Here is a 26,214-nt window from a genome sequence, read left to right on the forward strand (position 1 = left end):
TTTCCCAGCTCAAGTGCCTTTCTCCTCTGCAGATTTTGAGGCACTAAATATTGGCAAAGTATGAATCCATTGTGCTCAAGTGAATTCAATCACCGGTTTTCCTTCCTGGTTCAGACTGGCAGACTTGGAGCTGAATCTGAACATCTGTTGAGCCTGGAATTTGGTATTTGGAATTTGGCCCTAGTTCAAAGCCCAAGACTTTATACATTTATCTACTTTATTACCAAAAAGTTATTTTAATTAATCACTTTCTAAGTAACTTACCTAATTCTTCTGACAATGTTTACTAGCATTTTGTCAGTATTCAGCCTTTAATAAATATAATCTCAGATTAACAGCTAGAGAGTAATTTGGACAGCTCAGTTAGTTCAGCACTAGACTGGTTCCCGGAGATTCTGGGTTCAACCCCTGATAGGCTTTATTAACCCTTTTACATTTAATAAAATAAGTATCATGTCTAAAAACTAACATTGAAGAGGGAGAGACGTGGGATCATTCATTGACCAGCTAGATATTTCTTTAACTTTGCAATACAAAACCACGATGGATAGAATGCTCTTGGCTGCATAAGTACAGTAACGTAGCACTGCTGATACACTGTATAATTACCATTAAAATCTGACCTCTTGCATATTCTAAGTTCAGCACATAGGTACAGAAAGACGTATCACCACGTATTGCAAGTATACTAATTCATGGGAATTTAGCGCATATATATTTTACCTTGAAGATTATTTATATTTGTAATTTCCTAAACATAGTAATTAAGTGCTTGAAATATCTTTACCTGCATTGCAGTCCTTGTTACAGAAACTTTGTGCATTTTGAATGACATCCAGTTAAAATGGGTTAGCATACCATTAACTGGGTGACACTGATCTTTCTTCCTCAACCTGTAGATATTGTAATTTATGGGTCCCTTATTAATAGAAAGTTATCTATATAATTGCATATCTATGTATGTTTATATATTTATATATTTATCTATATAATTGCATATCTATGCAATTATATAGATAAATATATAAACATACAGTCAATTCACTTTACAGTACTGAAGTACTTTACTGAAGCGCTTTGAGACGTCTAGATGTGAAAAGCGCTATATCAAATGCAAGGATTATTATATTATTATATTTAACTCATGAATATGAGTCTGCCAAACTAGTACAGCAATAGTCTTCACAGAAAGAACCAGGGGGTTCGAACAACTTCTGCACAGTGAAATAAAAATCACTTGGCAGATCAGAAATAAACAATTGTATTTTGATGAGATGCACTAAACTGTGCAATAAATCTGCAACTATTTAATTTGAATGCTGCAATATTATCAATCAGCAAGTTTCGTAAACACAGTTTAGTAATCAGTGTAATGATGAAGTATATAATTAATGGAACTTTTGGGGGTATTTTCTGATACTTGAGGCCCTTTGAAGTAAGTGGATCAGGAAAGTTTAAAAAAAATCTTTTCCCAAGACTGATGCGTCACACCGCATTAAAACCTTCGGAGGTCTGAAAAAAGGAATACTGGCACTCTTGCTCTGGATCCAGGTTAGTCATATGTACCCCCACGAAGTAGCTTGAAACTTAAAATTATAAATGTATAAATTATAGATGGTGGCAGCTTCATTTGCAGTAATGGAGACAACCATGACTTGTTTATGTAAACGGATCATGACATTGTGTCGAAAACATTTGAGTTGCCAAAGAATTGGGCTTATAAATTTTGAATGAAATTTGTGTTCCTTGCAACCTCAGTTTGTTTCTGGTGAATGCGAGTGACAGTGTACTTAAACTTACAGTCCAATGCGTTTGGGTTAGCACACTCGAATAACTAAAGCTCAGATAAATTGGAACTGATGACCACAGATGAATAATTTTGTTTTTGTTGTTCACTTGTTTTTCTCAGTCCAAATAATCTATTTGTTGTTGGTAGAAATGCATTCCCGAACATGATTTATGACATAATAATTAGTATAGCTTTATGTTTCCACTTTCTCATGTACTCTAAAGTATTGCCTGTTGCTGGGTTACAGGGCTGGAATTTAATCACTTCAGTAATTAAAATCCTAAACATTTTAATTGTCAAGGCTTGATGTAACATATTAGCAATATTTATATCAGACCGAAAACTAGTGGTATTTTCCAATTCAGTGCCTCCCTTTCCTGTACAGGAAAATGTACAGAAAATTTAACCTCTTCTGAATTTCCTGCTTAGAATCATAGAATTATACAGCACAGAAGGAGGCCATTCAACCCATCGTGTCTGTGCCGACTCTTTTTAAATCAATCCCACTCCCCCGCGCTCTCCCCATAGTCTTGCAAACTTGTCCTCCCCAAATAATTATCTACTTCTCTCTTGACAGTTGTTATCGAATCGGCTTCCACCACCCTTTCAGGCTTGATTGTTCCTGTGGTTGAATGGAACTCAGCAACTTCACTCTATGTGATAGAAATCTAATCTCCACAGAGACAAACTAAATTAAGATTCAAACATTTTCTCATTATTTGGCTGGCGAGGAGGTAGGGAGAGTTGTATTGAAAAAGCCCCACACAATTCATGGATTATTTTACCAATTGCAAACATGTTTTAATATCTTACAAGTCTAGTTAAAAAATAAAAAAATTGATACTTGGGCTTCCCTACATTATTGCGGAAATTTTGAGGAATCTGACCCTGTACTGACTACCAAAATATAATCTATTTTCCAATTTCTAATTTTTAAAAAAATCCATTGCACCTTTTAAATTACATTTCTAAGTAGGTAAAACACAAGCCTGATATATTTTGGAAGTGGCTTGACAATATTTGTAGTCTTTACCTTTAAAATAGAACTTAAGTATGCTTTTCAACTATTCTGTCTTGATCAACATATTATCTTCAAAATTATTCCTTACGTGTTATCTCATTATTAATAATCCTTCCATTTGATATAGCGTCTCATCACGTTTTCGAGATGTCTCAAAGCACTTCACAGAATATACTGTAAAGTGCAGTGACTGTATATTTTGTGTGTGAAATGCTCAGCAGATGCTTGTTCGTCATTCTAAAAGCCATGTTGCGGATTAAAAAGTGTTTGTTAGGGAACATCAAGGTGTCTTGTACCAGAAGAAAAAGGTTAAGAATCCAAAGTGCATCTTCGACAGGGAACCCCATTTAGGTCACGTCAACTTCCAAAAATTCTGATCCAACCAGTTCTCTTTTGGAACCAGATAACGCTCATTACCTTCCCCTGCATGAGATGCACTTACATCCTAAGGTGCTATATATGCTGTCATTTTCTTACTCAGTGCTTTTCACCCCCATAATGAGATCACTTTGCAAGAAACATTTACTATATGCTATTTTACAAGAGGGCAATTTCATCAACGTATGTCAATTGGCCTTTTATTCACAGAATATTGTGCAAATCAGCAATTATCTTTGTGGTGCTACATAACTTTTTGCAGTCAATTAAAATGACTGTTCTCCAGGGCTACAGTTTCTGCATTAGCATATTAGAATATTAGGATACATAGTGTTGTGCTATATATTCATAAGGATGTTGCGAGAACATTGAGGAGTCAAAATTAGCAACTGCCCACCATGATGTATCTCTCCTGTATTGTAATGGCAAAATGTTTTCATAAGAATCAATTTTATTCGTTAATCAATATAGGTTATGCACTCTTCAGTTACACGAAATCATCCAGGAACCTTTTTGTGGAGTCCTGTAGAGTATTGGTTAGAGCGCTCACCTTGCAAGCTGGTTAAATTTCTGGGCAGGCGAAACCTTGAGAAACTCTCCTTCACACACCTCTGTTTACCTAGCAGTAAATAGGAACCTGGTTGTTAGTCAATTGACGGACTGCTTTCCGGGGATAATAATTCCTTCAAAAAAATGTATATTTGGTCACTCAATCCGGAATTGTTTTGTGGGACACGGCTGTGCGCAATTGGCTTCCTACTTGCCTAAATGTACAGTTGATCGCAAAGTGCATTGATTATAAGGACTCTTGATTGTTAGTTGCTGCATACATTTTTGTGTACCTAGGAAAATCTGAGCTAAAATGTATATAAGCCATGCCACCACTTCCTCCCTCCCTCCTCCCCCAAACTGTCACCACCAACTCAAATTGGGACCATGTCTCAATGGATGCAAGCTGAATAGATCATTTGGTCCTAGTTATCAGCTTACAACAGGAATTTGAGAACTTCAAAATGTATAAATGGTCATATTTATACAATTGATTTGTGCAAATTTTTCACTCATTTACTGTGGGGTAAGAACTGTATGATAGTGATCTTCCCCCTCACAACTGTACTCTTTTCCACCACTAACCGTCTCCTCCGTTCACCTTCCCATACCTCGCCCACCCTCTCCTCAAACTCCAACTGTGAGGAGATGCTAGACTTCCTCGAATCTAAAATCGAGGGGATACGTTCAGCCTCCTCTGTCCCGTCCACCACCACACCCACATCATCTCTCCTTCGTGACCCACCCCCCACCCATCCCGCCCTATACTCCTTCGAACCCTATCTCTCCCTCCTCCCTCACCACGACTGTCCGCAAACTCAAACCCACCACCTGCTCCCTCGATCCTATCCCCACTTCTCTCATTGTCTCCCAGCTTCACCTTCTGGCCCCCTCCTATCCGATGTCATCAACCTCTCACTGTCCACCGGTTCAGTTCCCACCCCCCTAAAAACAGCCGTCATCACCCCCATCCTGAAAAAACCTTCCCTGGACCCATCCCTACTCTCCAGCTACCACCCCATCTCTAACCTCCCATTTCTCTCCAAGGTCCTGGAATGAGTCATCGCGTCCCAGCTCCACTCCTTTCTCTCTCGCCATTCCCTCTTTGAACCCCTCCAATCCAGCTTCCGCTCTGCCCTCAGCACGGAAACATTCTGAACATCAGTGATCATGGCCCCCTTTGTTTCCTTGTCCTCCTCGACCTCTCTGCTGCCTTCAACACTGTCAACCACTCCATCCTTACACACCGCCTCTCCGCTTTACTCAATCTTCATGGACCTGCCCTTGCCTGGTTTGATTCCTATCTCTCACCATCTCCACTTCGTTACCTCTAATGGTTTCTCCTCCAGCCCCCGCACTGTCACATCTGGCGTCCCCCAGGGCTCTGTCCTTGGCCCTCTCCTCTTCAATATCTACATGCTCCCGCTTGGTCATATCATCCGCAGACATGGGGTCAACTTCCATATGTATGCGGATGACACCCAACTCTACCTTTCTGCCTCCACCCTCAACTCCAGGACCACTGCTGACCTGACAGACTGCCTGTCGGGCATCAAGTCCTGGATGAAGGCAAATTTCCTACAGTTGAATGTGAACAAGACTGAGGCCCTCCTGATTGGCTCGCGCCAGCGCCTCAGCACCTCGGGCTCTGGCAGCATCAACCTCCATGGTTGCACATAATTGTTGAACTATGTAATCGTATAATGTTAAAGTATTTTAAAGTTTTTCGAAGTTGTATCTACTTAATACAATTTTTAGCTTTGTTTGGTAATTGATGGTTTAGTCAATGTGGTATTTGCCATGCTTCAGTATCAGCCTACTGTGTTCACTTGTGTTTTGACTCTTGTCTTCAGTTTCTGGTTGATATTACATCCTAGTTTCAAAATCCCAGAATGTTGTGGATCCTTTCCAGTGGTTGATGACACTTGTTAATGCTATCTTCTATCATATACGGTGATACAATGCTCCTGGTTGAAACACAGTAAAAGAGCTTATTGTATTGTTCTCATTTGCTGGAAGGGTATCCTTACTACCTGTGTTCAAAAGTACAGAATTTCACTTCAGTTCAGCACAATATGTGATATTACCATAATATTGCAACTTGTATTTTTATCACTTATGGATTTATCTGGGTGATGATGTCCTTTAGACGAAGCAGGGAAGGTGAGAACATTTTGGAAGGAGCAATTTCTAAACATAATTTTATACAGAGATCACATTTCAATAAGAGGTGAAATGTCACACTATTCATTAACCATGGTTCTCTCCTTTTCAGGACCCCACGATAGACCCAGGAGAAGATGTTGCTCTTCTCTCAGTCAGTTTTGAGGATGCTGAAGCCACTCAAGTGTTTCCTAAACTATACCTGTCTCCAAGAATTGAACAGTAAGTACAATCATTCACTGTCCCCGGCTTGCGAGGGTCATCATGTTCATCCCAGCTTGTGAGCTTGAAATATTTGTCTTAAGTTGCATATACCAATTTTGTTTTATTTTCTCACAAAATTTTCCCACTAATTTTCTCCTCCAACATTCTCTCCTGAAAACTAGTGTTAGAGGGAAGTACTAAAGATAGCAGTCGCACGTACCTCCTATCAGTAGTCATTCTTGGTGTGCCTGGGCAGTGAACATCAACGGGCAATGTCACTATCTTCACTTGACAGAGAGAAAAGTTCTATCCTAATCCCACTAGAAGAATAGGATTTCTGGTGTCAGACGAACCGAAAACCGTAAGCTGTACCTGAATTCTAGCCAATATTAATTCCTCCTCCCAAATGTCTCACAGAAACAGATCAATTGGTAATTTATCTCATGGCTGTGTTTTTTAACATTTTAATGCAGGTTAGTTGGACTGTTTTCCTAAGTAACAATCACTACACTTCAAAGTATCTTATTGATGTGGTAAAGAGCTATATCAAATGCAAACTCCTTTAAATTAACATATCCGGAACATATTAGGAATGGAGGTTAAAAGTTTGCAACACTTCTTTCTGGCAACGAATCTCCATGTTAGAAATTCCATCATGCTAGTTGATGACTAGAGTCAAGCTCATTCTAAACTACATTTCTCGTGAGGCAAAGTGAATGTGCTCTTTCTGCAACCAAGATGAAAACACCCAATTAAGTGGAGTCTTGGGATAGTGATTTTTTTGCCCATTGAAACATTTGGGTTTGAACCAGTTAGTTTGCAGTTAATTACTTAAATGGAGTAATAATTTGTCATTTTTCCCTTGGATTTAATGGAAGAAAATTGATGCAAAAGTCATTTGAAGTTTCAGATCTTTGTACGTGTCATCTTGGCTCAGTTAGCAGCTTTCTTGTCTGTGGGTTCGAAGCCACCTTGGGACTTTGTACTCACACCCAGTGTAATGACGGGATGTGCTGCTCTTTGAATGAGATGTTAAACTGAAATTCCTTCTACCTATTCAGGTGGATATTAAAGGTCTGAAAAAAGAAGGGAGTTTCTCTCTGTTCCTCCTGGGTCCTGGCCAACAATCCCCAATTAAAGTTGCTCAATCATTTCATAGTTTTTTGTGGGACATTGCTGGTCACAGATTGACTGCTGTGCTCACCGACAAAATATATTGTCCAAACACTTTACAGTAAATTCTGTGAAGTGCTTTGAAACGTCCTCCCAAAGTGAAAGGTGCTTTATCAATTACAAGGATTATTATAGTACTGCACAGTCGCTTAAAAACAACTTGTTTGTGGGTATGTGCTTGGGTGTTTCACGCTTGTAGTAATAATAATAATCCTTGCATTTGATATAATGCCTTATCACAGCTTCGAGACGTCTCAAAGCACTTCAGAATATACTGTAAAGTGAATTGATTGTATATTTTGTGGGCGAAACGCAGCATCCATTTGGGCACAGCAGCGTCCCACAATCAGTTGTGGATTGAGTGACCAATTTTTTTTAAAAAGGAATTATGACCCCAGGAAAAGCGATCTACCAATCGACTAACAACCGGGTTCCTGCTTACTGCTAGGTAAACAGAGACGTGTGGAGTGAGGAAACATGCCTAAGGTTTCGCCCTGCCCGGGGAATCAAACCCAGATTCTACAGAATGTCAGAATCGAGTCAGCCCTCTGGCAGTCTCGGCAGTCAAGTTCCTGAACCAGGCGGGTCTGCAGTATTTCAGCCGCTATTGTGAGATCGAGAATCTTGACCTTGATCCACTGATGGATAGGAAGCCAGTGGAGCCAAGCAAGGATGGTGGTGATAGGCTTGCAGATGTGATATGGGAGAGTACAGGGGTTGTAGAGTTCTAGATACTTTGCCCCTCGGTGTAGGGAAGAGCTGAGGAGTCTGCCAGCAAAGCATTGGCATAATCAAGCCCAAATGTACTACAGATGTGGATGGGGCAGAGGTGGTGGGAGAGATGTGCAATATTGCAGCTCAAGATTAAAATGCATTTGTTTTTAAATGAAAATATTTTTGTGTATAAACTTGCATTCTTGCCCCCATCACCCCCACCCCCAGCCACACAGCAGCCATGTCTGAGGCTTTAAGAGGTGACTTGCTTTAAATCCTCTGCCATTTCTGTTCTGAGGCAGCTGCCAGGAAGTAAACAAAGGTGGTTCAGGGACATCTTCCCCTCCCTCCCTCTCTCCTGTGGGCAGACCCAGCCTCAGCTTGTGTGTCCGCATCGTGATCAGGAACTCGGGGTTGTGCGGATGGAATTTGCATGTCAACACTCTTGATACTGAACCAAATTGAAATAGAAACTTTTACAAGATATTCTCCAAGTATTCCCAGGGACTGAAAAAAGACTAAAAATATGCTTACTGGCAAAACAAAGTGTATTAACTTTATTCTTTTATTAAACACTACTTAAAAACTTAAAGAATTGCAGATTAAATGGAGTAAAACAGTTTTGTTAACTGTAGTGAACATGTGTAACATCAGGTTAGAATCCAGCTTGATTTAGCTTTCCAATAGTTTAAGAGATGCAGCCTTTCTCAGCACAAACATACAAACAGCCAAGTGGAATGAGAAATAAATTTGTTATTTTTTCTACAAGAATTTTCAATTCACAGTGTTTTAGTGTTTACTTAGAAAAACATACCATAACAGTTCTATTTATCGCCCCATAAAGCACTGAATAAAACCAGCAATAACAAATAGTCATATTGAATATAGACAATGCAACATTATGTGTGTATTTTAATTATTTCTCTGCATTTTAATTGTGAAGGGTAAAGATAACTTTTGTTAAAAATCCTGGTAGGAAAGTGCAGTGGCAGTCAACTGTGCTATGCCAATGAGGGCAGAATAGTGTTTATGCCTATGATATCCATATAGTAAATTTCTACTGATATTCTGATAACACATTTTGCTTTTACATACTAATTATAATCATGATTGATTGATCAATAAGCTATAAAACCTGCAGGAAATTCACTTCAGTGTTTGCTTGCCTATGATAAAGTTCAGCGTGCTCGGTTTTAAAGAGGATGGCATTTTCAGAATAAAACAGCAATGAACTAAGATGGCAATTTTGCTGCAGGACCTACAAGTCATTTGTAATTACAGGGTTCAAACAAGTCACTCTGGAAAGAGACTTGTAGTAAACATTTTTGGGGGAAATTAGGCTTTTTTAAAATGCATTTAGGTCTTTTAAACACAGCTAAACCCGAATTATCACTGAGTGGGCTGAAAAGTCGTTTACCTTTCCTATTTGTCCATTTTTTCCCAGCTGAATGCTAAATACTACTGACATGGGAAAAACTGTGTGTGGTCCACCAAGCAAATCAGAGCATGGCTGTTTTTAAGATCTGCAAACTGAGGACAGTCTGTTCCTGTTGCAAGCATTTCCTTTGGTAGAGATCGAGACGTCTCGTTGTACCAAAACACTTTATTGGCTAAACTTTATGTATTTGTTCTTGGATGCTATTTTTAAAACAAATAACAGTTTGGAGGTGGTTGGTTTTGAACCAAGTCAAGTTTGCAACAGTCATTTCTTGTTCATTACTACTCTGTATCTCAAAGGGAAAAAAACATTCAAATACTAATGGTAAGGTTCTCTGAGATCCACATGAGATTGCTCATTGTTTCTGAATAGAACAGGGACCCAAATAAAGGAAATTCAATACTGTAATAAGTGATTTGCTGTTCAATTATAATTGTGGTTTTACTTCTTTAAAACTAACATTTTTTGCATTTGTGACAACTTCCATTTACATATATATGTTGCATGCATAAAATGTTAACAGTACTCAAACTTAGCTGAGGTAAGTTTTTCATGAGTCAGTATTTTGGAAACAATTTTTAAAATATGATTTTTAAAAAACTGTTTGTTGCATAGGCAAATGCAACTAAACAACAACAATACCTTGTATTTATATAGCGCCCTCCACGCTGGACGGCGTCTCAGAGCGCTTCACAGTAACGGATCCCGGGGCCGAGCCAGGGGGAGGGGGAGGAAAGTGACCAAAGGCGCGTCAAAAAGAAAGGTCTTCAGCCGAGACTTGAAAATAGGAAGGGAGGGAGCGAGACGAAGGGAGCGAGGAAGGTAGTTCCAGAGCCTCGAGGCATAGTGGCTGAAGGCACGGCCGCCGAGGGTGCAGCGGAGGACTCGGGGGACAAGGAGGAGGCCAGTCCCTGTGGAACGAAGGCAATGGGCACTGTTTTGAGGAGAGAGGAAGTCGGAGAGGTAGGGGGGTGCAGAGGAGTGGAGGGATTTGAAGACGATCTTGAAATCGATCCTCTCTGGGACAGGCAGCCAGTGCAGTCTGGCAAGGACGGGTAATCGGGGAGCGGAGTTTGGTGAGAGAAAGAAGCCTTCCTGAAATGATAATATGTCTATCAAGTTTCCACATTTATACTGGAGCAGTTTGGGAGGAAAGGAGATTCACAACGATTCACAAGTTTTTGTGAAGCTACTTACTACAAGGATATTATTTTTGATGGCTAGCACAACAATTTGCATTTGTATAGCACCCTTCACACAGGGTAGCATCTCTGAGCATTGAACAATGACCTAGTTTGACCCCAAGCAACCCGGGGAGAAAGGCGAGGTGATCATAGGCATGGCCAAAGAAAAGTCTTCAAGTGCGATCTGAAGGCGGGTAAATAATAATACAATACATTACAAAATTATACTTGTATAGCACCTTTCACGTCAGGAGGATGTCCCAAGGCCCTGGATAGTCAGGGATTGGCACCCGAGCTAGGGGGTGGGGTAGGAGTTAGGGTAAGAGAGGGTAGGAGAGTGGCCGAAGGCATGATCAAAGACAACAATCTTGAGATGTGGCTTGAAGGAGGCACGTCTTGTGTTTGACATAGTGCATACAATAATCCTTGTATTTGACACAGCGCATTATCATGTCATTGAAATGTCTCGAAAAATGTCTTAAGAGCTTCACAGGATATACTGTAAAGTGGAGCAACTCTGTATTTTGTGGGTGGTTAAAGAGTGGCAAGGTGAACTGATTTGAGACAGGAAGTTCCAGAGGTCTGGGGCATAGTGGCTGAAGGTACAGCTGCTGATGTGGAGCAGAAAGGTCGAGGGAAGCCCAGAAGGCCTGAGCAAGTTGGAGAGGAAGGGAGGTGCCTGGAGCATGAAGTGATTTATATATATACCAAATATATTTAATTGAACAGAATGTACTTGCCATAAACATTACTTACCACTAAATACAAGCAAAAACATTTTTAAACTGAGTGCAGCAACACTTGACTGAAGATGGTATTGATGTAACTCTTTGTACAGTACTAGGAAGAGGACTGGTGTAGCAGGGTCATTCAGTATTTATACCCTATCGGGTTCCGTGTTTGAAATAATTTTACTTTTGCTGTGATATTGGAATTATACTTTGAGTTATTTATTTATAAGTTTGACTGTAGACATCTCTGTCCTATGTATCGTTTCACCACCCAAAAGTATTCCTCTCTGGGCCTGTGATTTTAATATCACTGAGATCTGAATCAAATCAAACAATTCTCTCTTTGCTGATGTTTTTGTTCAAGATTATCCATTAATCATTCTAAATGTCAGGCTAAGAGATGATAATGGGTTTGCATCAGGTTCCAACTGTCTGATGTAACATTATTGGTATCCTTTGTGTAGAAAGGTAACAGGCATGCATGCTGACATCAGTTTTCAAACAGCTCCTGCTGGGATAAGTATTTTAACAGGTTAGCTCATTGTTTGTACCAGTTCACTAGTACAAATATAGGCAGAGTTAAAGGTTCCTTAAGTGAGCTCTCCTTCGAGCTGAACTGGCTCCAAGGTGACATGCCTGGCAATGGAATGTCAGAATCGAGCCAACCCTCTGTGACAGTCTCAGTAATCCGGTTCCTGAGCCAGGCTGATGACAGCAGAGCCCAGCCTGGCTCATCATTAGGAGTTGGAAGAGCAGACCAGTCATTGGGGGCAGAGAGTCATCCCACTCATCTGTTAACCCTGCAAGCCAAAGGCCTTAACGGGTAGGGTGGTCCTAGCTGGAAATCTCAGCTTAGTTTGGATACGCTTAATCATGATGATGGGTTCCGCATGTGTCAGACACCTGGCTGAGCAAAAAAAATTAAAGGTTTCTTATATCCTTTCATACAAGTTATTTATAATAGTTATAATAATCCCTCCAAAACAAAACAATAATAAATTGGTCATTTTCAACCCACGCTGTCTGTGGGACGCTGCTGTGCGCAATTGGCTGCCGCTTTCCGCCCACAAATTCACTTTACAGCATATTCTGTGAAGCGCTTTGAGACGTTGAAGACGTGAAAAGCGCTATATCAAATGCAAGGATTATTATTATTATTTCCAATAAAGGCATTTAAGGTTAACGTATTTCACAATACTGTTAATGTTTTCATTAATTACAAACCAGCATAGTTGTGGTTTCTTAAAAAATGTGACATTATTATCATTAGTTATGCCGCCAGGGTACAGGATAACACAGGGTGACTAAAAAGTTGTGATAACTACCCTATTATCTAAAAAAAATCATATTTTCTTTAAGACTTATTAGACATTGTATTGGTATCACAACATTTTGGTTACCCTATACATTTTCAAGTAAACCATAAGAGGCAAGACTATAGTTAGTTAGTACTGACTCAGTAGTCAAAACTTGCAGTATTTCCTCTCTTTATAAAAAAAAGCATTACTACCACAAGAATTCTTAAAATGTTAGGCTGCGGGTCTTCAACAGATTTGTAGATGGATTAGCTTTACCTAAATTTAAATCCAAACAACAATTTAGTTTTATATAACATCTTTCACATCAGGATGTTGAAAGTGTGTATTCGTGGGGGGAACAAGGGAATTTGGTCGAAACCACTTAAAATATCAGTCAGTCTCAGAATTTGGACAGAAGATTATGTTGTGTGTTTTTCTTCTGTTTTTGTCTGAAGTTGAGAAGGATTGTCTGAGGGATTCAGTTGGGAACCAATGCAAATATACAATTTTAACAAGTCATGGGGATTGATGATGATGGTAATCTGTGCTGGGCTGCTTAGAGTATTTTGAACAGTATCCTCTACATTAATAATGGGAAATGCCATCAACTCACCAGCATCCAAATACACTAAATATACTGAACACAGAACGTCACCTCTATAATTAGCTAATGGTGCTGGAGTTGCAGGTTCTTGAACAAGACTAGCTGTTAGGATAAGTTTAAAGTGTGGTCATGATCTAATGGTATCAATACCCACATTTTATCCCACTTTTATAAGTTTAATGAGAATGCTACTGAATTAACAATACTACATAAACCTATGAATATCGTATGCTCAACTCAAATCATATGAACCCCTTCCACAGATTTAGTGATCATAAATACTTCTTGGGAATATTTGAACCTTAAAATGTGGCAAATATTCTATCTCCCCCCACCTACCCACTTCCTCCCAAGAACATCCTATTTGTAGAGCCCCGTGATTTCGCAAATAGCTTGTTATATTTTATGTAATGTTAACTTCCTTGTTCTTCAACTCAAGTCGCTTTGCTGCCTTCTATGGTCAAGAATGGAAATATTTTTCAGAATGAGGTCCTGACGAGGGAAACGGGATCAAAGGAAACCCGATCAATACGACTACCACATACAAAGTAATTAAAGAACAGTGTCCCAGGCATGCCCTCTTCCCATGGTGGAATGTTCAATTAATTTTTTGTGGCAATTCAGCCAGGCCCAATGGTAGGTAATTAAACAAACTGCATACGCGTTGAACACTAGAAGTACCCAGAAATGATTTACGCATGCTGTATTATAGAAAACCTTTATACTGCAGTATGAGAATTGCAACAATCATTTAGCACTTAGAGCAATTGAAATACCAGAACCAATGGTAGTATAGTTTGTTTCCTACTTTGTACATCACTAAATCTTGCAACTAGGTAACCCGATGGTGGAGGACCCCCATATTAGATTCAAAATTGCCCATAAAAGACATTTGAATTTTTGATTCTGATAATTTGATAGGACATGCAAACCTAAATAATCCAATCAAATGATTTGAGCAAACTTACTGCCAAGATAAACTGATAAGAGTTGTACACTTTTAATTCTTAGGAGGGATAAAACAGATTCACCTTTTTTTGTTCAAGGTTTGGCATGAAGTGAAGGATTCCATTTACCTTAATGCTTCACCACATTTCATTAGATCAAAAGGATTTCATTACCAGATGATGAAACTTTCAATTTTAGAAAAAAAGAAGCCGGAAAGGAGATTTTTGAGGCGGCTGTGTAGTTGCACTGTTTGATGTGGTTTTCCTGTGGTTCTAAAGCCGAAAGAATGTAACCTGTGTTTTTTTTCTTTTTTTAAACAAATTACTGACCCTGCAAAAAGTTATTAGCACTAGATTTTAGAAGCAGCTAAGAACATAAGAATTTGCTAGGCAAAAGAAGATCAAGGTCCATCTAGTTTGCCTTCCACCATTCTGGCAATCGCTTGACATGTCGTGTCCCAAATTGTATCCCAAGATATTATTTTCCGACAGAAATCTTTCTAATTTGTTCTTGAAACAACCAACGTTTTCTGCTTCCACTGTCTCCCTAGGGAGTATGTTACGTAAGTTTACTACTCACTCACTGAAGTAGTGTTTCTGCAGATTAGTTCTGAATTTACCCCCCCTTCAATCGCAGGCTAAGCATCAAGGACTCGTGGAAAGACTGGTATTTTCATGGTCCTATTTGAACTTGCGTGGGAGTTTTTCCCAAGTTCATTACATGTTTATTTAGTTCAATATATATTTTCTTTATGCTATAGATCAAAATATTGTGGTAGCTAACACTTTCATGGCACTAAGATAACCATTTTGCAAGTGATAGAATGCAATGACCCCAAAAATTTAAACATGGCCACATATGACACTGTACTTTGAGGTTCCAGTGCACTATGCTACAAAGTGGTAGGGTTTGCAGGTGCAGCAGGTTAATGCCCTGTATTGAGAAAAATACATTGATTTAAGCCCATGGATCAACTGAGGTAGTTTCACCTTTGATTTTCTCACTTTCAGAACTGTTCCCAGACACAGTCACCCTACTGAAATGTCCTTAGACACTTGCCATCAGACAATTATAAAACACATTTGTGAGGTTAAATTAGACAACAACAACAACAAAATTACATTTGTATAGCGCCTTTCACGTCGGGAGGACGTCCCAAGGCACTGGACAATCAGTGTTTTAGGGGACAAGAGGAAGCCAAATAGATATAAAGTGACTAGGGCGTTAAACTGCAGACAGGTGAATAAAAAGAAATAAATAACAGAGAGCTACAGAAGCTCAATAATTTAAATGAATAAAAACAACATAATATTAAATCTGCAAACAATTAATATGCTTTCTAAAGCACACATATGGAAATGAGAGAACTGTATCTTAGCAGTAGGTACGAAAAGGTGAGAACAAATGGGTCTGACGATATACTAAGCAATGTATTGGAATGATTTAATTATTCTACAGTGTCTTCTTGTAGGTACATTTGCAGTCCTTGATTCTGAAGTGGAAATTCTGCAGTTGCAACCTTGTTCTGCCAAGAAACTGCTTCACTGCAATGTGACAAGTTTGTGTCTGAAATCAACCAGTTTCTAAAGGCTTCTCGTGAACAGTTTACCTCCCAACAGTAAACCTGTTTAGATGTTCCTCAATATTCCCCAAATACAAAAAAGTTCAGCTGGGAAAATGCTTTTATGCAAATGTAATAAGCACACGCAGGTTGTTAAAAGGTGTCTTAGAATTAAAGTCGGTCACTTATCAAATGCAAGGATTATTATTATTAAGTAGCTGTTTCTATATAGGTGGGTTTAACCATTTAATTACATAAATATTGTATTGCTTTACCATAGTGTTGAGCCTTGTATAGATTCAGAAACTTTCTCATGATTACTATACAAAGGATATTGGATTTGTACATAAATTCAAATAAAGCTGTTCATCACTGTTGCTACACGTTACAATGTTAATCCCATGGTAACCATATTATTTACCATTTGGGTGGATCATTGTTTGTTCGACACGTATTAAGTTTTTTTAAAAACTGAAAGTATTTATTTGCTTTAGTGCGTTTATATTTCTTTATGGTTCTGTTCATCGAATATTTTAACAAGAAAGGTTGCACAAACTGATTCTGTGATATGAATGATTATGATTTTATTCAACTTATTATTGCCTTTTGTGTCCTTTATAATTTTGTTAAAAAATGAAGCGCACCATTGTCCCAGTAGAGTTCTTATCATAAGCATTCATTTACTAAGCAATGGGAAGCAAGCATTGTCAAGAAGGAACTTCCATTGAGACCATCCGCATGAAAATATTGAAGAAAGGCCCCTCTCTGCTGCTTTCCATTTAGAGATGTGCTTTGATGTACTTTCAGCAAAACACTGCTGACCTTGCTTTGAAAGTTTGGATTAAAGTGTGGGAATATGATTTCTGATTTAGATTGATGTGAAGAGATAATTAGTGCACCTTTGTGTCTTGACAAATAAAGCTGTGTCTCGCTAACCACCAGAAGAAGAATGAAACCAATGACAAAACTCAAAGCAAAACTTTTTCCCTTCAGTCTGACATTATAGAGTAATTTTCCTCCTCTATTATAATACTAATAATAATCCTTATAAATGATTTTGAAGATTATTCTCTTAATTTTTCTTATTAATCCCTGATCTCTCAAGTCGTATGCTTTTTGTAAAAAAAAACTGGCATTGAGAGCAGAAAAGGATCTGCTCAGGATTTAACCAATGCAACCTCTCTGACCTCCTCACTGCCCGATCCAGACACCCAGCGTCTTCGCTCAACTGACACCAGCCTCGTGCTTGTCCCTCGCACCCTCCCCCCTACCATCGGAGGTCGCACATTCAGCCACTACGCCCTGAAACTCTGTAACATTCTCCCTCAATCCCTCCTCCTTGCCCCCTCTCCCGTTTTCCCCCTCTCCCGTTTTTCAAGTCCCGCCTGAAAACCTTCCTTCTCAACTGCTTACGGCCACATCCCCCCACCGGCTCAGAGTCAGGCTCCACCACTGTTAAGCTCTCTTGAGACACGGCCCTACGTGGAGGGGGTGCCATATAAGTGCAAGATGTTGTTCTAGTCAATTGTAAGGTACGGAGGCAATTCTATCAATATTTCCTTCCTCAGCGGAGAAGTGCCTGGCCTCTATTTAGCTCCTCCCAACGATAAGTGGGTTACTTAGCAATAGTATTTCAGTGCCTTGGGACATCCTCCCAACATAAAAGGTGCCATACAAATGTAATTTTGTATTGTACTGTTTACAATACTGTACTGGTTCCTTGAACTAAATGATTTTCTCATCTCTTTACAGTGCACTTGGAGGGAATTCTGCCCTTCATATCCCACCATTCCCCAGCGGTGGTTGTCTTATAGATTATGTGCCACAAGTTTGCCAATTACTTACCAATAAGGTAACTACAAATATATATATATATTTTAGAAAATACAAATACAGAGGGTAAGTAGTAAATGTGCCAATTTTCAGCAACAGTCACTAAAGAGTAAAATGAATTTCTATTACTGGTTGATTTTTTTTTCCCCTCATCTTTAGTCCATGGATATATTGGTCGTTCAACTCATTATCATTTGCTCATTTGCTTAGGCAGACTAGTTGCTGTGTTTCTGTACAAAAAGTTGTGTGATGTTACCAATATTCCTTTCTCATTCAACTTCATTTAAAAAAGCAGATTCAATTTGAGAATTCATCTTATTGCTGTTTGTAGGATGTGTTGCGGGAAGCGGAAAGAAAGTAATTTGGATTTGTATCAGTTCCTGTTTCCCGAAGATAGGCTCCAGAACCTTTCACAATGCCACTCTAACAGGCCATAGGGTAAAGCAGGTTACCACACTTTATTTTCTCCTCTGCTCTATGGTTATGGCTAACCATCTGGCCTACCCAAGATGATGCAGCTACAATTGAGGAATCCCCATATGGTAGGAACCCACATCCTGCAACTCAGATTCCCATGGATCTAAGTTAAAAATCCATTCCAGACAGATGAGATTAAAGCATCTCGGTTACAATATTCTATCTAACATGAGTGGTTCTGTTTCTCCTGGGATGCTAGTACAGAGTATAAAAGCAGTTAAACACTAGTTGGCACTGACTGGAAATGTTAAGTCCGGATGCCTGGTGTGGGAAATGGGCAAGTCTTGCTTGAGAGGTGTTTTTTTGATCATTGAGTTAATTTTTATAGCCAACACACTGCATTGACCATTGTGCAGAAGTGGCTCTCCTAAATGCATACTCTATAATCATATTAAACAAATGGTCATAACTACAGAGAAATTCTGAAAGCATGGCTTTGATTTTTTTCTTCATGAATATTAATAAAAATATCAAAAATATGATGCATACGGTTGTTCTCTTTTCAAAATTAACTTTTAAATGTTTAAGTGTTTTATTTCTTGCTATTTCTGTCTTAAATGAAGGTGCAGTATATAATCCAGGGCTATCACAGAAGGAGAGAGTACATTGCAGCCTTCCTGAGTCACTTCGGAACGTATGTTTGTTTGGTTACCCACTTTGGGATCTGTGTTGCAGTCTTATGTAAAGTGAATTCATTGACTATACGTAAAGTAAATTGACTGAACACTCCATAACTGCAAGCAATGATTGATTTGTGTAAGACCTGAGGTGGCAATTTTTTTTTAACTTTTATTGTGAATTTTCTAACTCCAAACTTTTTGAATACATTTTGAATTGCTAAAAATTAGACTTGCTGATTCAAAGTTATTGGCTTGAAGAGTTTTTTTTAAAAAGAACACACAATCTGTAGCATATGGGTACAGTATATGGAACGTCTCAGTTAACCTGGCACCAATATGCGAAATATATTTTTAGAGTGAAGTATGTGGATGGAAAACATTTTTCAGAAACCAAAACATTTTGAGAAATCAAAAATCCTTCATTCCTCAGAGTTTTAATACTGTGTACTGTTGTAAAATCGTGGACTTAATGCATTCCTGATTCTGCTTATGTTGCTTGTAAAAAGAGAAGGTGGTTGTTATTGGGAGGTATATTTAAAGGATCATTGGGATTTTTGCCATGGGGAACTGTGCTCAAACCGACGTATTACGGAGAATTTGAGGAATTTCATTTATTTTCAATAAAAAATATTTTTTTGGCAAGATTTTTGCTGAGAGGATTAATCCAGGCCAGATATTTGGAATTAAGTTATCTTCTTAATGTGTGTGTGTGATATATATCTGTTACAAAAAAAAGATATTTATGTTTTAGGATATTTCCATGTTTTCTCTCAGCATTTTACTGGGCAACAAAACATTGTATTTCTGATTACAAATCCTTGAAAATCTTTTTAAACCTGTTAAAAGTTTCCAACTACATAATCACAATTTTATTTTGAAAGTGTAAATAAAGTCTTGAGAGATTCATTTTGATTTAGTGAAAAATATATATTTTCATAACGCAGGACTTTCCCTATAGCAACAAATCCTTTGATACTTGGAATCCGCCTCTTCCTGTACTAATAATGTATGTTTACAGGGAGCAGCTGGACACATTCCACAATGGCTCCATTAGTTATGGGGGGGCGGGGGGGGGCCGTGAAGATTTGAACCAGCCATGAAGCTGAACTGGACCAATATTGGATATTGTATGTTAACTTGGGGATTCAAAGAAAATTGCTGAGTTTAGTAATTGAGTATTTTCCAGTATCTATTGCATGAATTTCAAATAAAAGATGTTCCCTGTAGACATCTGCTTTGATTGTACATCGGTTGTGCATTTGTGGTTTTGCATTCTGTGATGTCCATTCTTTGGATCAGTTTCTCTTTTGATACTTTGAATGGTCAATTAGGTATGACTTGTATGTCCTTACTGAGTATCAAGAACTGAGTGATTAACATGCTGGACAGTAGCTTTTCTGGACAACATTAGTCTGATTCAGATCCATTCGAAGAATTCTTCAACATATTCATATTCAATACAGATAAACACAAAATACTTTGCCAATGAAATATCTGAATTGAGACAGTCCTCTTTGGCAGCCTGGGTAGCTGGGTAGCAGCCAGATGGCTCCACAGTATCCCAGGACAATGCTGATGACAGCCCAGCCAGCCTGGTTCATCGGCAAGACTTGGAAGGGTAGACCAGTCACTGGGGGCAGGAACTCTTTCCACTAAGCTTCTGTTAACCCTGTAAACCAAAGCCCTTATCAGCAGAGTGGCCCTAGCTGTACAAGCAGTGGAAAAGCTGGCCAGATAGCTTTCAATGGCAAGCAAGGCCGTTTTGGCTGGTTAGACTCCAGCTAGACTCCATGACTTTACTGCAGATATCAGCAGCAGATTTCTGAAGTTTTTTTTGAACAAATGATGATAACAAATAATTGTTTCACCTGCATGAACCTGCAGGTAGGTTAAACAAATAGTGTGCCGATGACATAATCAGACTCGTTGTTCCACTTGTCAGATGTCTGGATGTCAGAAAGTCTCAGACAAGCTCCTTATGATTTGTTTTGCTGTTGGCAGCTGACTGAAGGCTGTTTATGCTTGTCTGCTATTTTGGGTTTGGGTCAGTTAGACTTACAGATAGCTCAGATACACTGTGCTGTTCAGTGACATCATCCCTGATTGTCTTAGGTTTGTTTGGTCAATAGAATCTCCTTTTTAAAAAAAAGTTTCTGTCAAAAATAAAATTCATGTACATGGTAACAATCTCAAAGTACTATATTGTGTCAGCCTGGCTCAGTTGGTCGCACTCTCACCTATGATTCAGAAGGTTATGGGTCCATGCCCCACATCGGGACTTGGAACCCACACAGTCTATGTTGACACTCTAACCCAGTTGTGCTGCATTGTTGGAGGTGGCGTCCTTTCAAATGAAAGTTAAACCGAAGTCTTGTTTGTCTGTCAAGATAAACTTTAAAGATTCCATGGCACTTTCAGGGGAAGAAAAAAAGGGGTCTGTATCCTGGTGTCCTGGCCAACAAACCTCCAAATAAAATTAGTCACTCTATCCATGGGTATTTGTGGGATTTTGCTGGGCACAAATTGGCTGCTGCGTTAGCCCACAAAATACAAACAGTCACACCATTTAACAGTACATCCTGTGAATCGCTTTGCGATATCTCAAAGATGAGGGTGCTCACAAATTTATTCATCCTGTTCTGATTAGTATCCAATTTAACTTCCCCCACCCCATTAGTCTAAACCCCCTTAGTCCACTAACCCATTAAGACTCTGGGCTGGGACGCTACCCTGCATGAGGGGCTGTATGTACATGCAAGTTGTTGTTGTAGTCAGGAGGCACTGAAGCCCATTGCAGCTTTTCCCTGGCTATGATCATTCAAATTATTAGGGGTAGCATACCCAATTACACCTGTTTTTGAAGAAAGAAGCATACTATCGTTGAGCTTGAATCCAGTAGTTTATTGAAGAAAATCAAGTATTGTGGACAAACTGAAATCCAGGCAGATAGCTAGAATTGAACAAAAATGCAGCTGCCTAATTTGACAATCTGCAATGATTGATGAGAATTGAGTTTTTCACAGGGAGTTGATTTGTTATTGAGTGTAAGTGTGCCATTATTTTATTGTACAGAGGAGATTTGCAGGTGGAATGTATGAGACTTTATTTGCAAATCGGTGTGCAGAGTTCAATGGTGCTTTGTCAGAATTAAAGTGTGTTTTCTTTTCTAGGGGTGTCGTAGAATATGATGCTGAAGGATTCACCAAACTTACATTATTACTTATGTGGAAGGACTTCTGTTTTTTAGTTCACAGTAAGTACCATTAAAGTTGGTAACACAGATAGAAATGTTTAGGGAATGATGTACAGAGGATTAATAGTGTCAAAGACATTCTAAGCATCAGACAATATTCAACTACTAATTTTTACTGCTATTTTGTGGCTGGGTTCAGCTGTCAATCATAAACCACTGAAATGTTTCTGTGAGGTACTGCTTATTCTGAACAATTTAATTAAGTTATATAATACTCATTTGCAAGAATCCATAATCTCTACATGTAATTTCGATAGAGGCTGACACCCACATTTCAGATTTTTCCCTCTTCTGTCAAAAGTTAAATCAGAACTTGAATATTACTCAACCGTAGTCTATTTTGTAAGGGTTTAGACCCATTACAAATTTTCTATCCCAGAAATTTTGAGAGAAACCCCAGAATAATTTCTGTCAGTCAAAAACCTTCTTGACAAATAGATGGTTTGTCTGAATCCCAAAAGCCAGCCATTACACATCTCTGTCGTAATCATCATTAAAACTCTGAAGTCATAGAATCATTCTCCTACACAAAGTGAAGAATTGTATAGTGTCCAATCCTCGACTTTCAAACCATTCTTAGGATGTGCAATGAAAGCAGAAGAGCTAAATACCGCATTATAACAATGCTTTGCTGTAGCAACAGATTAGAGAATCATATGTTCCACTTCTTGTTGACAAATTATACATTTACAATCACTTTGTACCTAGAAGCTATTGTGAGCTTTATTTTATCTATGATTACATCAAAGTTTAGATACCCAAAAACACCAGCAACATATTGAATAGGAATTTTCCAGTATCCAGTACAATAAAAGTAATAGTAACCACAATAATAATAATAATCCTTGCATTTGATATAGCGCTTTTCACGTCGGGAGGACGTCCCAAAGCGCTTCACAGAACACACTGTAAAGGAATTGACTGTATATTTGTGGGCGAACGCGGCAGCCAATTGCGCACAGCAATGTCCCACAAACAGTCGTAGATTGAAAATGACCAATTTATTATTGTTTTGGGGTTTTGGAGGGATTATTATTAGGCTCTGTGTGGAGTAAGGAAACTTGCCCAAAGTCTCGCTTGCAAAGCGAGTGCTCTAACCACTGAGCTACAGGACTCCACAACATTCTGTAGGGAACTGCAACTTCTTTTGAAATTTTATTGTGAAGGAGACTAAACTATCCCAGATCACATCCATTTAACAAAATTCTATTTATCCAAAATATTTGTATCTGAAAGACAACCAGAGAAACAGTGGAACCTGGAATAGTGGCACTTCAAAGAGTGCTGCTGGGCTCCACTGCACAATAACAATAACAAGCTGCTGTAGCTTTCTAATCCAACAGGATTGCTGTGGGTTTTCAGAGACCAATGATCTTTCAGTAAACTACTTCAAATTCCCAGTGTATTTAATTTCTACAAAAGATGGGGGATTATTGTAGGATAAGTATGCAATGAGTCAATCTCCTTGTGAGCTATTGTAGTTTATTCTCATTAAGTATTGCAGCAATGGTTTGACAGAGATTAACAGTCATTAAGGATTAAGAATGCAGACTGAATGATCAGCCCTTTAGAATTGAACTGGGTGTAGTTGCTTTGCTGAAACAATCGGGTGTAAACTTTAGTTTGTCAGTTTATATCTTCATCTTTTGTGCCATGTAAATTTTAAATATTTATAACTTTATTGTTGCAAGTTCTAGTACCTTTGTGTACAGGTGGATTTCCTCATGTCTAAGATTGTCATCAATTCCATAATACTGTCTGTAAAAGTCTAGAGTAGAGGTTCCCAAATGACACAAGAAGGAGAGGGCGATTCTTTGGAGATAATAACTGACAATGAGGCATGCACATAGGAGGGGAACTGTGGTGAAAAGTAGGATTCAGCACACCAAGTTAGAATGCTGCAGAGTGGAGTCCTATAGCTCAGTGGTTAGAGCACTCGCTTTGCAAGCGAGAGACCTGAGTTCAATTCCAGGCAGAGGGCGAAACCTTGGGCAAGTTTCCTTACTCCACACACCTAATAATAATCCCTCCAAAACAAAACAATAATAAATTGTCATTTTCAATCTACGACTGTTTGTGGGACATTGCTGTGCGCAATTGGCTGCCGCGTTCGCCCACAAATATGCAGTCAATTCACTTTACAGTGTGTTCTGTGAAGCGCTTTGGGACGTCCTCCCGACATGAAAAGCGCTATATCAAATGCAAGGATTATTATTATTATAATTGAGAAATGCATCACAATACAATACTATATGAAAAGAGCATAACTTTGTTTTTTTGCTTCAAAATTGTAATCTAGACAATAACAACGTCTTGTCTTACAATTAGCTGGACTAACAAACAGGTAACGTAAGGATCAGTCCATCAGTGTTGTGACATTCATGCATTTACTGCTACCCCTAACTCTTCCAACAACCAGTGTCAACCACATATCGTAATCTTTAGGACTAAATTGGCCTGAGATAGTGTGAAGTACAAGAAGGGTCACGATATTCTGACTTGGAGTATAGTGGTACATTTAATCTTCAGTGAGGAGTGGTAGAGCAGGGTGAACAGTTCAAGTGAAGGTCGTGGGAAATGCCATGTAATTGATTTGAAGTTTGTTAATCATGTGAATGCTTCAAACATGTTAACAATGTCACAGGATCGCTTTTTGTTTCTTCACCGCGATGAGAACGGAAAGGAAATTATTAGAATAGATTGTTATCTAGAATTCAGTTCTTCAATATCCCTTTCCTCCTTGAATATTAAGCCATCTCTTTTATTACTGTACATGTTGTACATTTGATTCCAAATAAATACATAATAATAAGAATAAGAATAATAATCCTTGCATTTGATATAGCGCTTTTCACGTCGGGAGGACGTCCCAAAGCGCTTCACAGAACACACTGTAAAGTGAGTTGACTGCATATTTGTGGGCGAACGCGGCAGTCAATTGCGCACAGCAATGTCCCACAAACAGTCGTAGATTGAAAATGACCAATTTATTATTGTTGTTGTTTTTTTTTTGATTTTGGAGAGATTATTATTAGGTGTGTGGAGTAAGGAAACTTGCCCAAGGTTTCGCCCTCTGCCTGGAATTGAACTGAGGTCTCTCGCTTGCAAAGCGAGTGCTCTAACCACTGAGCTACAGGACTCCACAAAATACATAAATACATACCTAAAACAAGCACAGCATTCCAACATACCTTGGCAAATAACTTCCACTTATATAGGATTCTAATAGAAATAGGAACCTAATAGAAATAGGACCCATGCGTAAAATCTGTGTTTTTATATTATCAGTGAACTACTTTGATCATGGCTCAGTTTTCTCGTTATAATTCTAAACATCTACGGTTTGCCTAATTAAAGGGAATTTGTGGTCTTATCAAGACTTCTGATATAATTAATGTACTACTTTGAAAGTGGATTGATTTGACGAGAACTAGTTTTTCATTTCTATTTCATTTTATGGTAATTTCAAAAAGGGTGATCCTGTAAATCTAAGAAGAAAAGTTTCTGTAAATCACTCATCAGGTTGCTATCAATATTGGTACGTGTGAACCCGTGTTGTAACCTTCCTTATGACCAGAGTTTTCCTTCTGCAGGAAGCAGCTGTATTAAACCAGAAGTGATGTATCAAATTTGGGATGGGCTTCCATATATAAAAAAAACTTGCATCTCAAATGCAGTTCCTTATTTCACTCTTCACCACTTAAAACTGTAACCAAAGTCCAACAAAAACAGTCTTGCGTCTTATGTTTTTGTGTAGCCAGTGATTTGGAGTTACTTTTCCAAAATACACATTATAATTTGAGACCCTCTATTCCCCCCTCCCCGCACCCCAACATTTTTTCAGTAAGTGCCTCTTGAAAAAATATCTCTTCAGTATCTGAACCTGATTAACTAGTTTGAAGGGCTGTAGGAATTTTTTTAATAGGTGCTAGAAACCAGTACAACCCTGGAGCTACTGGTAACTGGAGCGTAGAAATCTGATGTAAATTTGTAATTGGAAATGATACAATTCTGGGCACATGCAGCAAACTGGCATATTGCTTCATGCAAGCAAACATTTGATTTTTCTATCCTTAAAAGATAATTAATGGGAAAAAAGACTTCTAAGATGTGTGCAACAGATTTGATTTTAATATCACAGGAAACTGTCTTTGCCAATTGCTTTCAAAAGGTTTTTGTGGGCTTTGTGTCAAAGAAAATGTTGTGATAAAACCCTCCATAAACACATGTTTTGCCTATGTAGACTGGATTAGTTTTGTAAGGCTTTCTTTGGAGC

General features: G+C 38.7%; 1 protein-coding gene across 6 annotated transcripts in view; it reads left to right on the top strand.

Moving 5' to 3' along the window:
* babam2 (BRISC and BRCA1 A complex member 2) overlaps positions 1 to 26,214 on the top strand; it is a 66,983-nt gene that overhangs the window by 30,379 nt on the left and 10,390 nt on the right. For 5 of the 6 annotated variants that reach the window (XM_042333549.1, XM_042333550.1, XM_007910059.2 and 2 more), the window contains 4 exons: positions 6,013 to 6,122; positions 17,508 to 17,607; positions 18,629 to 18,699; positions 21,856 to 21,938. In XM_042333549.1, the coding sequence (XP_042189483.1) occupies positions 6,013 to 6,122; positions 17,508 to 17,607; positions 18,629 to 18,699; positions 21,856 to 21,938 (364 nt within the window). The remainder of the gene's footprint in view (positions 1 to 6,012; positions 6,123 to 17,507; positions 17,608 to 18,628; positions 18,700 to 21,855; positions 21,939 to 26,214) is intronic. The other variant, XM_042333553.1, reaches the window with a different exon arrangement.

This window comes from Callorhinchus milii, unplaced genomic scaffold (assembly GCF_018977255.1).
Source record: "Callorhinchus milii isolate IMCB2004 unplaced genomic scaffold, IMCB_Cmil_1.0 Scaffold3, whole genome shotgun sequence".
NCBI lineage: Eukaryota > Metazoa > Chordata > Chondrichthyes > Chimaeriformes > Callorhinchidae > Callorhinchus > Callorhinchus milii.